The 15,889-nt window shown below is 38.2% G+C and overlaps 1 protein-coding gene and 1 pseudogene across 5 annotated transcripts in view; one reads left to right on the top strand and one right to left on the bottom strand.

Annotated features, from left to right (window-relative positions):
• Positions 1–15,889, bottom strand: part of INPP4B (inositol polyphosphate-4-phosphatase type II B) — a 423,416-nt gene that overhangs the window by 113,446 nt on the left and 294,081 nt on the right. For all 5 annotated transcript variants that reach the window (XM_068990082.1, XM_068990083.1, XM_068990085.1 and 2 more), the window contains exon 15: positions 1,759–1,918. In XM_068990082.1, coding sequence (XP_068846183.1) covers positions 1,759–1,918 — 160 coding nt within the window. The remainder of the gene's footprint in view (positions 1–1,758; positions 1,919–15,889) is intronic.
• On the top strand, positions 12,850–13,507 carry LOC138094010 (glutathione S-transferase A4 pseudogene; annotated as a pseudogene).

Here is a 15,889-nt window from a genome sequence, read left to right as displayed (position 1 = left end):
AAACTGATGTAGTTATTAATTCACTTTAGGAGCAAATTCTGCATGGTTTTTAGGCTATATGCAAAGAATATTTTACATTCAAATGAAGGTGATTCATGTAATTTTACAGATGACTTACCTACCAAATATTTTTACTTTTTAAATGGAAACTGATTGCACAGATATGATCTTCTGATAAAATACAAGATATGAATAAATGCATAATTTCCAATACTTTGGAACTCTGTTCTCATCAATAAGCGTTTTTGGGAACATCAAAAATTGTGGCAAAATCCAGTATCCCTTAACCTCTTAATCTTACTCTGCTCTAAGTGTCCTCAACACTTAATAGACAGAACAAATCACTAATATGGATTCTGCTTCTTTACCTCATTTTCCAGAGCACAGCACAGTGCCTGGCTCATCGCTGATGGTCAATAAATATTCAATTAAAGAAAACTGAAGTATACTATTTCTTTTTGACATAAATTATGACAGGTTTTCATTTTGATTCATGTGAAGTTATAAATCTGGACCAGCTTCATTAATAAAATTGATATTATTAAAAAAGAAAATCCCCATATACAGTTAAATCAAGTAGAATATTAAAAAAAAAATCAGTGTAAACTTTCCACCTAAGTGAATGTAATATGGAGGATGAGAACCATCTACAATAAGAAAACTTTAGAAAGCCACTGTTGATGAATGTGATTTAGAAATGGTTCTCCTGTTAATCAGGTGATGAAAGATTGATGTTTCCTGTAATTAAACTCCTGATGAAAATGTGAGTAATAAAAAAATCAGGAAAACAAATTAAGAAAACAATTTAATTTGATAGGCAGCCATATTTTCTTATATTCACTTTCCTTAAGGAAAAGGGAAAGTAGATTTCAGAAGAGGGTAGGGCAACACTTTGTATCTCCAAACACTCAAGAATCTGGCTGGAACGACTCTAGGAGCAAGTCTTTCTAGAATAGAGAAGTGCAGATATCTGTCTTAGTTTTTGTTGTCAAAATTAATAAAATTAACCAAAAAATTTTAACAAAAGAAGCCATATTTGCTAGTCAACCTTGTAATAAGACACCTTTGAAAGTATCCACCTCTGTCTCTATACATACTATATGTGTGTGTGTGTGTGTCTCTATATGTGTGTGTGTGTGTCTACAGTGACACACACCCATATGTGTATGCATATGTATGCATCAGTGTATCTGCCTATACATGTATCTACGAAAATTTAAGCTTCATGAAAATATGTCTTTGGAATAACACACAAACACATTCTTCTTATATGGAATTAAGACTTCTTCATGTTTTTGAAATAATTCACCAATTCACTCCCTCAGAATAAGGTGAAAAGCATTTAACCATATCACCTTCTTTTCAGAAGCCTTTTTAAGATGCTGCATTCTGATAGTCCTCAAAGTTTCTAAGCATTTTCAGATGCTTGTTTTTCTTCCTAATAAAATTTTGGAGGAATGTGTATAAAAGTAGATTAAACTATATCAGACTCTTTAAAAGAAAACACTGCTCTCCTTTCAAGAGGGATTTTATGTAGTAAAAAAAAAAAAAAGAGCATTGCAAGCAGTTCTGAAAACACAACCGAGATTCAATTTGATAAATAGCCTTCCATCACCCCAGCCAGAGCAGTGGAAAAGCACACTATCAGCACTTTCATCAAAAGCACTATTGACTCCTCTTTTTTCTATCTCATTTTATCTTGGCTTTCTCATTTTGTTTACTCAGTCAATGATTGGGAAAAAAAAAATGATTCCTTACCCTTCGGATGAGTTATGATGGAGTCCTCTGGAGAAGAGTCCTTTTCTACATCTTTGCTGCTGGCGCTGCTTCCCTCGCCACCGCTCTCTCTTTCGATCAGTTTATCCACCATCGCAATAATGCAGTTCAGGCTCTTCCCCACACTGGCCCACACCCTGTCCTGAAAAGAGCATGAGTATCACCATGGATCTTTATTGCAAAACCAAGACGAGGCAAAATCCGATGAATCCACTTGAGAACAGCAGGAAGGGGAACAATCATGAAGACTGAGTGACTCCAATACCCCCATTCCTTTGGCCAAATTATGCATAGACAAGAAATCCATTTTCTCTTAATAAAGCACACATCAAGTGTTATGATTTTTCTATTTAGGCCATTGTTTTTGCCCTGTCATAAAGCAATGAGGAACTATCATACAACGTGGATCCCTAATCGAGCACAAATTACATTTTACACTGGAGATATCTATTTTATTTATCAATAATTACTATGAAAGCAAAGATTCACCAATATTTTAAAATAATGACTGCCGCCTGCATTCAAATTTCTTGTTTTTCTTTTTATCATCATAATATAGACATAACACAAAGCTGACCATTTTAACCATTTTTAAGCATACCGTTCAGTGGCATTCAATATTGATACATTCACACTGGTGTGCAGCATCATCACCATCCGGCTCCAGCAATTTGTCATCTTCCTAAGCTGAAAATTTGTACCCTGTAACATGCATTGTCCATTCATCCTTTCACCCAACCCTGGCAACCACCATTGTACTTTTTGTTGCTATGAATTTGACAACTCTAAGAATTAGGAGTTCTTAATGCGTGGTCTTCAGATCATCCTAACAGAATGACCTAGAGAATTAAAATGCATATCCGTGGGTGTCACCAAGTCAACCAGAACAGTTTCAGATGAACAGATACACACTATGTATAAAACAAATTATCAACAAAGACCAACTGTATAGCAAAGGGAACTCTACTCAGTATTCTGCAACAGCCTACATGGGGAAAAAATCTGAAAAGAATGGATATATGTATAACTGAATCACTCTACTGTATAACTGGAACTAACAAACACTATAAATCAGCTCTATCCCAATATAAAGTAAAAATTAAATTAAAAAAAAAGAACCATCGGGAACACGAAGTTGAAATTTCAATAAACTCTTTAGGTGCTCAGAAATGAGGTGGTTTTCCAGTGGGAGTCCAATGACCCAATGACATGGTTTCTACAAAAGTTCTTGCTAAATTTATTGCAATTTGGCAAAATCACATCCTATCCTTGCTTGCTTTCCTAGATAAATCATACTTGCTTTTCATAACCCTCTATCGTGAGTACAAAATATGCTGTAATCACAAGTAACCATAGCAATTTTTTCTCTAAACACAGATCATTCCTCCCAAGAATTAAAGCTGATAAATCCATAAATTATATCATCTTCTGCCTAGTAACTGAAAAAATGAAGCAGAAATCTTGAGACCTAAAAAGCTTATCACTTCCAGGAGGCAACACTGGAGAAATGTAAGCAAGCTGAGTCTGTGACATCACTCACTGAGATTTGGTGAGGAGTTTATATTCCAGATCATATAACCAAACTGTGCTATGCTATGCTATGCTTAGTTGCTCAGTTGTATCCGACTCTTTGTGACCTCATGGACTGTAGCTCGTCAGGCTCCTTTGTCCATGGGATTCTCCAGGTAAGAATACTGGAGTGGGAAGCCATGCCCTCCTCCAGGAGATCTCCCCAACCCAGGGACAGAACCCAGGTCACCCACATTGCAGGCAGACTATTTATCACCTGAGCCACCAGGGAAGCCCAAGAATACTGGAGTGCGTAGCCTATCCCTTCTCCAGAGGATCTTCCTGACCCAGGAATTGAACCGGGTCTCCTGCATTGCAGGTGGATTCTTAACAAGGTAGCTTTATCAGCTACCAGGGAAGCCCATTACCAAAGAAATGGCCCCTATTCTGAATATGCCTTAATCACCACCATCAACCTTATTTTTCAGATTGTAAGTTGAAAAATGAAGCAATTCTCCAGCTAATACTGTGGACAAACTCTGTTACCGAGGAAAAAAGGAGGAAAGAATTTCTCTTAATTTTTACATTAGCTCTGTTGAGGAGATAGGCTTTCAACTCTCTTCCTGTTACTCATGATGAGAGAAACTTTATGTTTTGATCAAAGATGAGTAGGAGTGCATGCTGTCTTTCTTATGTAAAGGCATCTAAAGGACGGATCAACTTCTCTTAATCACATCTTTGAAGAGCACGAACAGAAGGGTATGTAAGAGGATGCTTTTACATTCTACACCTAGCCATTGTTCTTCTTCCTTTATAGATACCTCAGGTTATACAATTCTGCTCTGAGAAAAGTCTCCTTTGCAGCCAGTACAGAGATCTTCACTGGCACAAAGAACATACTGAAGTTTGCTCATTGATTAAGATCAATAATCATATAGTAAATGGTTGTGTTGTGTGTGGCAAACAGTCTTAAAACACTTAAATGGGTGGAGGACACACAAACTGGGAGGATGTTTGGGGGGTAAGAAATAGAGCAGTTGCTTACGTAACACTAACACATGATTCATGCACGATCATATACTCTGTGGAAGGCACATTCAGCAGCAGACTCTGAGCAGACTCATACTGTTCTTTTTCTTTTGGAGAGTAGATCCTGCCAGGCTGGTGGTGAGAGAACCCTGAGCTTTGCCAGACACTGCTTCCTTCTCTTTTAAGGCATCAACAAAGTAGATTAAAGTCACTGCTTTATACTGCTGTCTCTCATACTAGACTGTGAGTTATCTGAGAGGAGAAGGAAATGGCAACCCACTCCAGTATTCTTGCCTGAAAAATCCCATGGATGGAGGAGCCTGGTGGGCTATAGTCCAAAGGGCTGCAAAGAGCTGGACATGACTGAGGGACGAAGCACAAATGTGTCCTAAGTGTATCGCAGAAGGCCTGGGAGAAAGGCAGACAGGGAACAAAATGGGGAGGAAGAGAGAGGACTACAATCCAGAGGCAGATTGGGGATTGCTACTTCCAGTAGCTGATTTAACCTGCAAAAACCACCACATAATATTATTGACTCAGATTTTAGAGACGAGGAAACTTCTGGTAAGAGATACTGAATAACATTCAATATTAAAATGGTAGAGGTAGACGAGAAATTCCATTTGATTCCAAAGACTTGATTCATTCATGATTTCCCACAGAATTCTGGTATCCAGTAGGAATCCCTCTTCATGAAATCACCAGAAATTTGGGGACAAGCTTCGGGGCAGGAAGGGTCAGGTACACGTGCATGTCACCTCATAAGACTAAGATTAGGTTTCAGTTATCTGAGGCTTTAAAATGAGCCCAATGGCAAATTCTGAACTAAGAGATGATTCTACAAAAAGGGCAGGGTGGTCCCATGTACCCTTAAGTTTGAAATCAACAGTACCATGTAATTAGGGGTGCAGCAATCACTTGACTAAAGGACCAATCAGTCTGGGTCAAAGGACATAAATGGCAAACATTAACAGAGGACAACATTAGTAACAAGGCCCCAAATCCATTCATGGACCCAGGATATGAAATAGGGAGTGGACCATAGGGAGGGAAGGTGATAATTCACTTCTCAGAAGATAATTAAGAAATATTATTAATTACCAGCAAGATAATTATTTTGGAGCTAGGATGCTAACAATGAGTAGGAAACATTTTTGAAGATGTACCTCGAGTATCTGATTTCTCTTCTAACCAAGCCATTTTCCATCATGTCTCTGAGAAAGCATATGCACCGAGGAAAATAACCAGCAAAAATCCGTTCTCATTTTGGTGACTTTTTACTCACAAGGCCAGTCCATGTGGGGGATTCTTTTTGTTTAGACTGCTGGTATGGCTGGGAGGTACTTCACTTTCTTCCCCACTAAAATCATGAAGAGGATCGCCTGCTTGGCAGGGAGAAGACAGTGGAAGCATGAAGACTGGCTTCCCACCTTCCCCCTCCCCATTTTCAGGCAAGAGAAATATGATCTGCCTCCAGATTTTGTTTATCCCCTCAGCCATATGACAGGTTTAGAAACACACACACACACACCGACAACCTATCAGAAAAGTAGATGGCTGGGCCTTCCTTCTTCTCCCCTCCAATAGCAGTCATTAGCCTGCTATGAAGACAGTAACTGAACATTGGTGGGTTAAAGTCTAACCTTTACTGAATGGAGCTTAATGGTGTCCTTGACCTTAATAACACCTTCAGAAAAACCCAACTTCTAGAAGGTGAAGTAGCTATCAACTTCTGCTCAGCAATGAGGGAAAAAGTCGGTGGGGAACAAGCAATACTATTTATTCCATTCTGAGTCAGCTTCTGATCTTGGTTCTTATTTATTTCTGGGTTAGGACCTAAGCTAACCTGCAGGTCAAAGCCAGTGGCAATGGATGCACACATTTGAAGGATGGAGACATGAGTAGCCAGGGAGCTATTACAACTGGCGAGTGAACCATGAGGGTAGAGAATATGGTGCTTACTCAGCATGTCACACATTTATGAGCTCAAGAGAAATCTTGATTACTTTGGATCAGCAGTTAACTTTAAAAAAAAAAAAAAAAAAAAAAAACCAAAAACTTGTTCAGCAATCCTTAGCTGATTAACTTTTCTAGGGATGACCTGATCAGCAAGAATGTAAAGGCTAAACTAGAGTTGATATGGGGAGCCTGTTATATCTTTATCTCCATGCATAATTTGCCACTGGTCACTATGAATTTCTGAGCACTTTGATTAGAACCAGTTAGAAAATTAACAAGACCAATCTCATCTTTACAAAGAAGCTTCAGTCTGTCCTTGAGTTGACTGAGAGTAATCTGCACTCTACAAGCCTGGTTCCTCCACACTGCAAAACTTTGTTCATTCCATAGCTTGGTAACTCTCCTTTCTGAATCCTGGTGTTGCGCATATAATACTTTATGGTTCAAAATGGCACATTCATGGCCCAAGCTACATACTACACATATACCTACACACATGTATATAAACACCATGTCCACGACATACATATCATCTCCACTAAAATCAGCCAGATATGTGACATCCATCAGAATTGAGATGCCCCCAACGTTTGCTTCTTATTCATCTCCTGCTTAATTTCATCCAGCTACTCATGCAATAATCCCTGACCTCCGTTTCCCAATGACCACACTGCTAGCCTTAGCCTGAAATTCAGTGCCTAGCTACACAAGTGATTCAGATGGTCAGTCACTGTTTCTCCAATAGATGACCTCTCCAAAGTCCCTGGTTTGGATCTTGCCCAGACCTACTGATTAGCTCTCACATGATCCAGCCGACACACAAGAGCCACATTTATCTTCGCTGATAACCAGGCTTGTGCCATCACTCTTCTGATCAAAAGCAGGCTGAGTACTGCAGCAAGTATTTTCTCTTCTCTCAACTTGGAGTTTGTAGTTGAGTCAACCAAGATCCTAACGCTACACATTTCTCTTTAGTTTTCATAATGAAACCTTCATCCAGGTCAGCCTCCTTGCTGCCCTGGTGCTGCTAATTAGCTCAACATATATTTTCTGGGCATAGGATACCTGCTTGCCGAGTGCTGAATATCGAAGATATGAAGGAAACCTCGGAGGAACTAGTGTTTCTAACTTGACATGTGCTGCTTTTTATGCTTCGAGGGCCTTCTCCTTTACCTTCCGTCAATCCAAATTCTCACCTTTTCAGGTTCCACATATCTAAGAACTGTTCCTTCTAGTCTCTCTCTGCTTAATGAATCTTTTCTTTTTAATACACAGTGGGCTCTATAAGGGAAATGACTATTATTTATTAACTCTTTTCTTCTCAGGGCCTAGTACTCATCATGCATGCATGCTAAGTTGCTTCAGTTGTGTCTGATTCTTTGTGACCCCATGGACTGCAGCCGGCCAGGCTTCTCTGTCCATGGGATTCTCCAGGCTAGAATACTGGAGTGGGGATCCTCCAGGGGATCTTCACGACCCAGGGATCGAACCCACAATCTCTTGCATTGGCAGGTGGGTTTTTTGCCACTAGCACCATTTGGGAAGCCCCTAGTATTCACCAGGTTATAGATAAAAGAATGAATAAATTAATGAATGAAACAAGGAAGGAAGAAATGATTTTTTCATCCTCTTCAACCTTCATGTAACTTCTCTCTGAATTCTTTTGATATTTTTAATGTGTCACATAACTACTTTCGTTCTGAGAATATCTTTCAATGTCTCTGCTTGTTTTATGAGTGCTGGCCATTTACTTGAATGAGATGATATGGCTGTTGAGGTCAGAATCCATTTTTCTTTTTTTTGACTGCATTTGATTTCCCCCCAAGTACCCATAGCATTGCTGCATATTATCGATGCTTAATTAACATTTGTTGATTAACTTAATAGCCTGCTATTTGGGAGTAAAAATAAATAAAGATACAACTAAAAGAACTATTATCACAAGTATCTTCAAATTGAAGTTAGAATTAAGCTCATATTCTGAATGGCTGAGTTACCTTAATGTGTCACATGAAGCTATAGATTCCAATCCATGGAAATATGAAATGAAGCTTTTGTTTAATAATAAATTAAAAATGACTGATTTAGCAAAGCTTTTAATTTTAAATTGGTAATTGGGTTTCAGCTGCACACCATCAAACCAGACATTGTAACAGTCAGGAAAGTATCCAAGGGAGATGATGGTATCCAATATAAAAACTACAGAAAAATCAGTCTTACAGGAATAAAAATAAAATATCTCTGTCAAAAACAGTGACTTGAGTTGGAAGACAAACTGCTGAGTCAGCAAATCCATCCATTCACTATTCTTTCATTAATTCTGAAAAATACATTGAAACGGTCTGTATCAAACACTGTATGAGGTGCTATAAAACAGGGGGCTGAAGGTGAATGGATTAACTGCATGTGGAAAACTCTTGAAATTGGTAGGATTTCATGAATATGCATGCCCATAAAGATCTCATTTGGGGTTTCTTTTCTTTAATAGAACATTTGTGCATTTTAATGGACAGTCATGAACTTTGCTTAATCACCTTTTGTGGACTTTAATATCAGATAAGAATTCAGAGCACATCTCTCTTGGGTGAAATGGACTGGAGAAGTTCAGGAGGTTTTCCTATCCATCAGGAAAACAGATGATGGAACACTTTCCATTGCCATGCAAGGAACAACTGGCCTAATTCTCCCTGTTTTTTCTGATGGGAAGAATGGATGCTTTCAGTGTTCCCTCCTTGTAATAAGATTAACAAAACTAGACAACCCTATTAGGTATGACTTAGGAAAGAAAAAGAAAAAGCTGAGACAAGGGTAAAATACCTACTTTCAATTCCTATTTGCTGGGAAATATCTGAAATTATTTCTGTATAACCAGAACCTTTGCAATCAGCACATAAATAATCAAATAAAAAATGCAAATTACCACCACTGGGTTTCTGGAAGCTGTTGGAGACCTTCACTCATCATTTATTAACTTTGGTCATCTCTGATGTTCTATGTCCATCCTGAATTTTACCACTTCTATGCTTGGAGATAATAGTGACAATGACTTGAATAGTTGTTTCAGAGTTGATTATGACTCTGGGAAATATGCACTAAGGAAAGAGGGATTTAACTGGGTACTTTTAATTTGGAGAGAAAAACAAAATCCTCAAAAAAAAAAAAAATCCTGAGTTCTAATGGAAGAAAAGGTACCTGACATGGTGCTGAGTTAAGTTAAAATTATTCCATGTTTCCAATATGAAGGAAGACCAGAATAGTAATTTGAGAGGAAACTTCAAAGTCATTAATGTATTCTGCAAATGTATATTGGGTACCTTTTATGAGCTAGTGCTCTGCTAACTAGGGGGACACAAAAGTGAGCATGGCATTGTCTTTGCCCTTAAGGAGCTTATAAAGTTGAATGTATGGAAGAAATAGACATATAGACAACTGACTGTATTCAGTGCTTACGAGACTGTGTGATCATGGGATGCAAGAATAATGCTTTATTATACAAAATACTTTGCAGTTGAATGTATATATAATATAAAATTTGGAAGTAAATGGCCATATTTTAGTAGACCTCTTACTGACTTTAGGTAACAAAATAATAAGGTAGTGCATTAGAAAAAGATAAATCAGATTAGTATCTAGCTGCCTATAAGATATCATTACTTTTAAGAAGTGAGAATGATTAATTTCCTTCTTATTAAGATCAGGTCAATGGTTTCACATAGCATAATTCTAGCCAGTCAGAGAACTGAACAGAAATGCTTTGGAATATCAATTTGCATAGGGACATTATGCATGACCTCAACTATTTTCCCTAGAGGTAAGTCTAAGATGAACAGAAACTGGCAAGAGAAGTTGAGACTACAGGTCACTGAAGATTGTTCATAGATGAGGAATCTGGCTACATAAGTTTTGTCATCAACAGTATTTTGCAACCATGTATGCTCACTGCCAGCAATAATGACAATATACATAGTTGTATCAATCATCTTGTCAAACTGAAACCTTCATATTTGTTCTACACATTAGAGAAAGGTGAAATACAAAATAAACTGAGAATTTGGTAAAGAACACATCAGAAAAATGTAAATCTTACTCAAAAATTCAAGCCTTGGGAATTTTGAGTTGCAGAGAAGCCACATTTTTTTCAGGTTGTACAGAGACTTTATTCCAAAAAGGCCTGAAATAAGTATTACTGTGAATGTGTGCTATTGTTTCTATATGCTATGAAATTACCAAACACTTAATATGGACTAATGCGAACCATCTATCGTGCTTATGTGACATAAATACATTGTGCCATAATAAAGAAGAGTACATGTTCTCCTAGCTTAAGAATGGAAACTAATATTAAATTTGATTTACATTTATGACATGAAGAAAGGAAATTAATTGACTAATCTGGATGCTGAAATGTTTCCTGATATAGAAAAGTAGTTCAACTAAAAATATGAGTTAGGGATACGGCTAAATAATAAAGTTTTCTTAGTCTCACATTTTGCTTGAATGGATCAGAATCTAAAAGATCAGAAGTTGATCTTTATTCTTTAACAATTATTGAAGGAAAGTAGGCAGATTTAGCCCCAAACCCATCAGTGTTAAATCACAATTTTCTAGAGAACAGTATAATTACTGGAAGCCACAAAAACTGGGTCAATATAATACTTTGGTGGGATGACATGCTTTAATATTTTGGACAAACTAATCTTGGAATCCCAGCTGTTGGCAGCATCTGCTGTAGAGATGTAGAGAAAGAACAGCAATATGTCATCTTTACCAGCTAAAACATGGAGAATGCTAGATTAGTCTCTTTCTTTGCACAGATTGTCACAAAAATCCCCATATTCCTACCGGGTTTAATTGTTTACTAACTTTTCAAGAAAATAAACCTTTAAAGCTCTCAATTATTTAATAAGTAAAATTCAGCAAATAATAGACTTTTTTTTGGCCAGTGATCATTTTAGTTTCAATCTCTTCCTTATTGACTAGATAATTATTATCTAGATTCATATGTCATTAATTTTTCCAACAAACAAGTTGAACAGAGAAAGGACATTCTCACATTCATGGAGTTAATAGAGATTCTCCCTCCTGACCTCCAAAAGAGAGGTTTTTTACATGCACTAGCTCACTAGAACTCAAGGAATTTACTAACATGAACTTACTTTCCAAATATTTATTATGGAAAACTAAATGCAGCTGTTCAAGTTAGGTAATTGTTAAAACTACAGCCGCAGCCAGAAATTAAATAAATCAGACTTTTAAAAAATAGAGCTATTATAATCTTAGGTACAAGCCTAAATTAACCTACACGATCAGAGTGTTTTTGTATGCTATCACAGAAACCCAATTAAATTAATTGTTTAAAACGTTAAATTATTTCAGAAAGTTGACTAGACTTGTAATCAGTGCTGAAACTTTTCTAACACCTAATTAACCAAGAAAAGTGCTACACAAAATTATGTTTCCAATTCATTTAATAGTACAGTCTCTAAAGGCATTTCCAATTAGCTACATTTTCACTGGATTTACTCAACTTTTCAAGTGAAATAAAGATCTGAAAGGTTAAGTGGTTATAACTGCAGTGATTTTTTTTGAAATAAAAGATTCCCATATTTTATTTCTATTTCTCTCTCTATATATATGCACCTATTCTTTTTCAAATTCTTTCCCCATTTAGACAAAGGGATCTTTCTAATAGAAAGTGGTCTCCAAGGAACATCAATAACAAGTTTGACTGTTATATAACACTTTATTGAAGTTCCTTGGCTGGCCCTCACAAGGTCTGGAAATTCAGATTTTTCTCAAATGTTGCTAGTAACCAACTTCAGCCACTTTCTTTGGTGTCTATTTGAAACTTCCACCACTCTGCTCAGCCTGTCCTCTCTGCCCTCTTCTGCATATGATTCTGCTTTAATGATAAAAGAAGACATCTGGGTTAATGTCTGAAATATAAAAATAACTTGTACAACTCAATAGAAAAGAGCAAAGCAAATAATTTAAAAAACCAACAGATGAACTGAACAGGTATTTTTCCAAGGAAGGCACGAAAAGGTGCTAAACATCACTAATCAGGGAAAAGTAAATCTAAGCCATGATGAAAGACACCCTACAAATTCTAGAATGGGTATCATCAAAAAGAAAATAGATAACAAGCAGTGGAGAGGATGCTAAGAAGGGAACCTGTATGCACTGTTGGTAGGAATGTAAATTGGTACAGCCACTATGGAAATCAGTACGGAGGCTCCTCCATAAAATAGAACCACCATATGACGGTTCCACTTCTGGAAATATTTTTGAAGGAAACAAAATCTCTATTGCAAGAGATCTGCACCACCATGTTCATTGCAGTATTTTTTATAATAGTTAAGATATGGAAACACCCTAAGTGTCCATCAACAAATGCATGAATAAAGAAAATGTGATATACATACATACAGACAAGCATGATACACACACACCCCCCCCCCCTGCATACACACATATAGATACTTCAGCCACAAAAATGGAAGTAGGAAGACTGCTCATTGGGTGCCTTTGGGCAATTCTGGTCACTCTGAGTGGGGCCAGAAAACCTGAAAGGCTATGATGGCTATGAAACCCAAGCTCTACTATCCAAATAGCCAAGGCCAGATGGAATTGGGTTTAAACTGCTGATGGAGTCAAGTTTGATGACGAATTTTTAGAAACAAAACAACAGTTGCAGAAGTTGCAAGATGGTAACCATCTGCTGTCCTAGCAAGTACCAATGGTTGAAACTGATGGAAGCTGGTGCAGACCCGGAGCATCCTCCACTGCAGAGCAGATAAGCACCGTCTCTTTGGCAAAGATCTCAAGGAGAGAACCTGGTTGACATGCATGTACAGGGGACCCTGGATCTTCTGGAACTGCAGATCAAGTGTATCCTTACCTCAAACCAGATGATCAGCAAAAGAAAGTGGTTAACATAGCCCAGAAGCTATACTTAGATACTTTCCTGGGTTTGAAAAGGTTTTACGACTCATGGACAAAGGTTTTTTGTTGGCAATCAGCTGAGCCTTGCAGACATTATTCTACTCCAGATCATTCTGGCTCTAGAAGAAAAAAACATCTTAATATTCTGTCTGCCTTCCCTCATCTCCAGGAGTACATAATGAAAATAAGCAATATCCCTGCAATTAATAAATTCCTTGAACCTAGCAGTGAGAAGCAGCCTCTGCCAGATGACATGTATGTGAAAACCATGTACAGCAACTGTAAGTGAGCGCTGCCCCCAGAGACTGCTATGTCCGCAGCAGTCTCAACTGAAGCCAGGCTGCCATGATCCAGCTCTGTTGCGGTGCTGTATATATTGTTCCCAAGTTGGTTTTTCATATCCTGATATCTCTTCTAGAAACTCTGACCTTGTTTTGTCCAGTGAGTGATTGTTACAGGACCTCTTCTGAAAACCTTTGTGGCGAGGCTGGCATTTAGGTTAGAGCTGCTGTGTTTACTCATTTCCTAGCAATGAGGATGGGTAGGATCTCATGTTCCCTGAGCTTTGGTCCTCTCCTTATCCCATTCTCAGCGCCCTCCAGTCTCTTCCTATTTTTAGTGTCTAATAACAATGGAGTTCACTAGATAGTAACTCTCCTCTGAGCCAAAATAGACCCATGGTAGCGATGAATGCCTTTGATAGTCACAAAAATACAGGATTTACTAATTTAAAAAAAAAAAAAGGAAGGAAATTCTGCCATTTGCACCAACATAGATGGGTCTTGAGGGCATTATGCCAAAAGAAATCAATCACATAATGGGAATACAAATATTGTATAATTCACTTATATTGAGACTCTTAAAAAAAAAAAAACAACAGATTCATGGAAGCAGAGAGTAGATTGGTGATTGCCAGAAGTGAGGAGGGGAAGACAAAAGGGGTGAAGGTGATTAAACGGCACAAACTTCCAGTTATGGGAAAAGTTAAGTCGTAGGGATGTAATACACAATACGGTGACTATAGTTAACAAAACAGAACTGTATGTTTGAAAATTGCTAAGAGAATGGGTCTCAAAATTTGCATCGCAAGAAAAGAAAATCGTAGTCCTGTAAAGTGATAGACATTAATTTCTTGTGATTATATATATGCAAAAAATCACTTTGCTGCATACCTTACACTAATACAGTGTTTTATGTCAGTCATAGCTCAATAAACCGGGAGAAAACTATTTCAAATAAAGAACAAAGTAGCCATCCAGCCCCACCCACCCTCAAAAAAGTAAAATCCATTTTTACACCCTCCCTGCATTCTCAGCCCAGCAGCACACTTCTGCCCAGGACTTGTCCCCCACATGCCTACTGGAATTGATTATCTTCTCTTCTTTGTAAGGGCCTTGTTCTATGAGTCACTGCCTCTTAGCCTTAAATGCTTTTTGGAGCAATAAACATAGTCAATTGTACGACCTTTAAAACAAAACAAGTAAAAAACTAATAAACACACAGACACACATCCTAATTACCATTGTCAGCTAATGTGCTCCTGTCTGAAAGGTCACCTCATCCTCCTTTTCATACTGTTATCTTCTGCTACTGCTACTGCTGCTAAGTCGCTTCAGTCGTGTCCGACTCTGTACGACCCCATAGACGGCAGCCCACCAGGCTCTGCCGTCCCTGGGATTCTCCAGGCAAGAACACTGGAGTGGGTTGCCATTTCCTTCTCCAATGCATGAAAGTGAAAAGTGAAAGTGAAGTCGCTCAGTTGTGTCCAGCTCAGTGACCCCATGGACTGCAGCCTACCAGGCTCCTCTGTCCACGGGATATTCCAGGCAAGAGTACTGGAGTGGGTCACCAGTGCCTTCTCCTGTTATCTTCTACTCATATTTAATTCTCAGGAAACACTTCTGGAAATCCCACTGTGACCACCAGAGTCTCACTTCATCCTATATATAATCCTAAATTGCACAATCACTGACACTGGTATCTCTAGAGCCCTGAATAGACTGTGGAACCCTTGCATCTGTGGGCAGCTCACCTCTGTGTCCCCAGCACCTGGCACAGTAATCCAGGCAGAACAAGTGCTTTGTAACACCCACCGTACCGAACGCTTCACCATTGATGTCAACTCACCATTCTCTCCCACTGTCTTCCTTTTTTCCCCATCATAAGTTTATTTAAAATACTGAGCTGAAATCTCTTTAGCAAAGCCTAACTTCTTCCACCTGTCTTTCTACATCCTTGTCACAACATTTTGTGACTATTTATTAACAGATTTTTATCTACCACTAGAATCTGAGCTCTAGGATCTAACAGTCTAGCACGATTTATCTTGCCATTTGGAGTATCTGTGATATAGAAGGTCTCAAAATGTATCTAAAGAAAAGGGAATAAGGAAGGAGGGAATGTGCGGGATGACTTGAGCAGAAGGAGGAGGAAGAGGTGTGGGAAGGAGTTAGTATAACACAATAAGGTGAAAATTATGAAAACAAAAGATACACAGTTCCAACAATCTCTCTTGATTTAATATAAAAGTGGCAATTATTTGTCAAAAAGTTAACCGTTAGTTAGGTTGCTCAGTCCCACGTTTTGAGACCACATGGACTGCAGCACGCCAGGCTTCCCTGTCCATCACCAACTCCTGGAGCTTGCTCAAACTCATGTCCATAGAGTTGGC

The sequence above is a fragment of the Capricornis sumatraensis genome, chromosome 17, assembly GCF_032405125.1.
Source record: "Capricornis sumatraensis isolate serow.1 chromosome 17, serow.2, whole genome shotgun sequence".
Lineage (NCBI taxonomy): Eukaryota > Metazoa > Chordata > Mammalia > Artiodactyla > Bovidae > Capricornis > Capricornis sumatraensis.
This window is presented reverse-complemented; position numbering and strand designations above follow the sequence as displayed.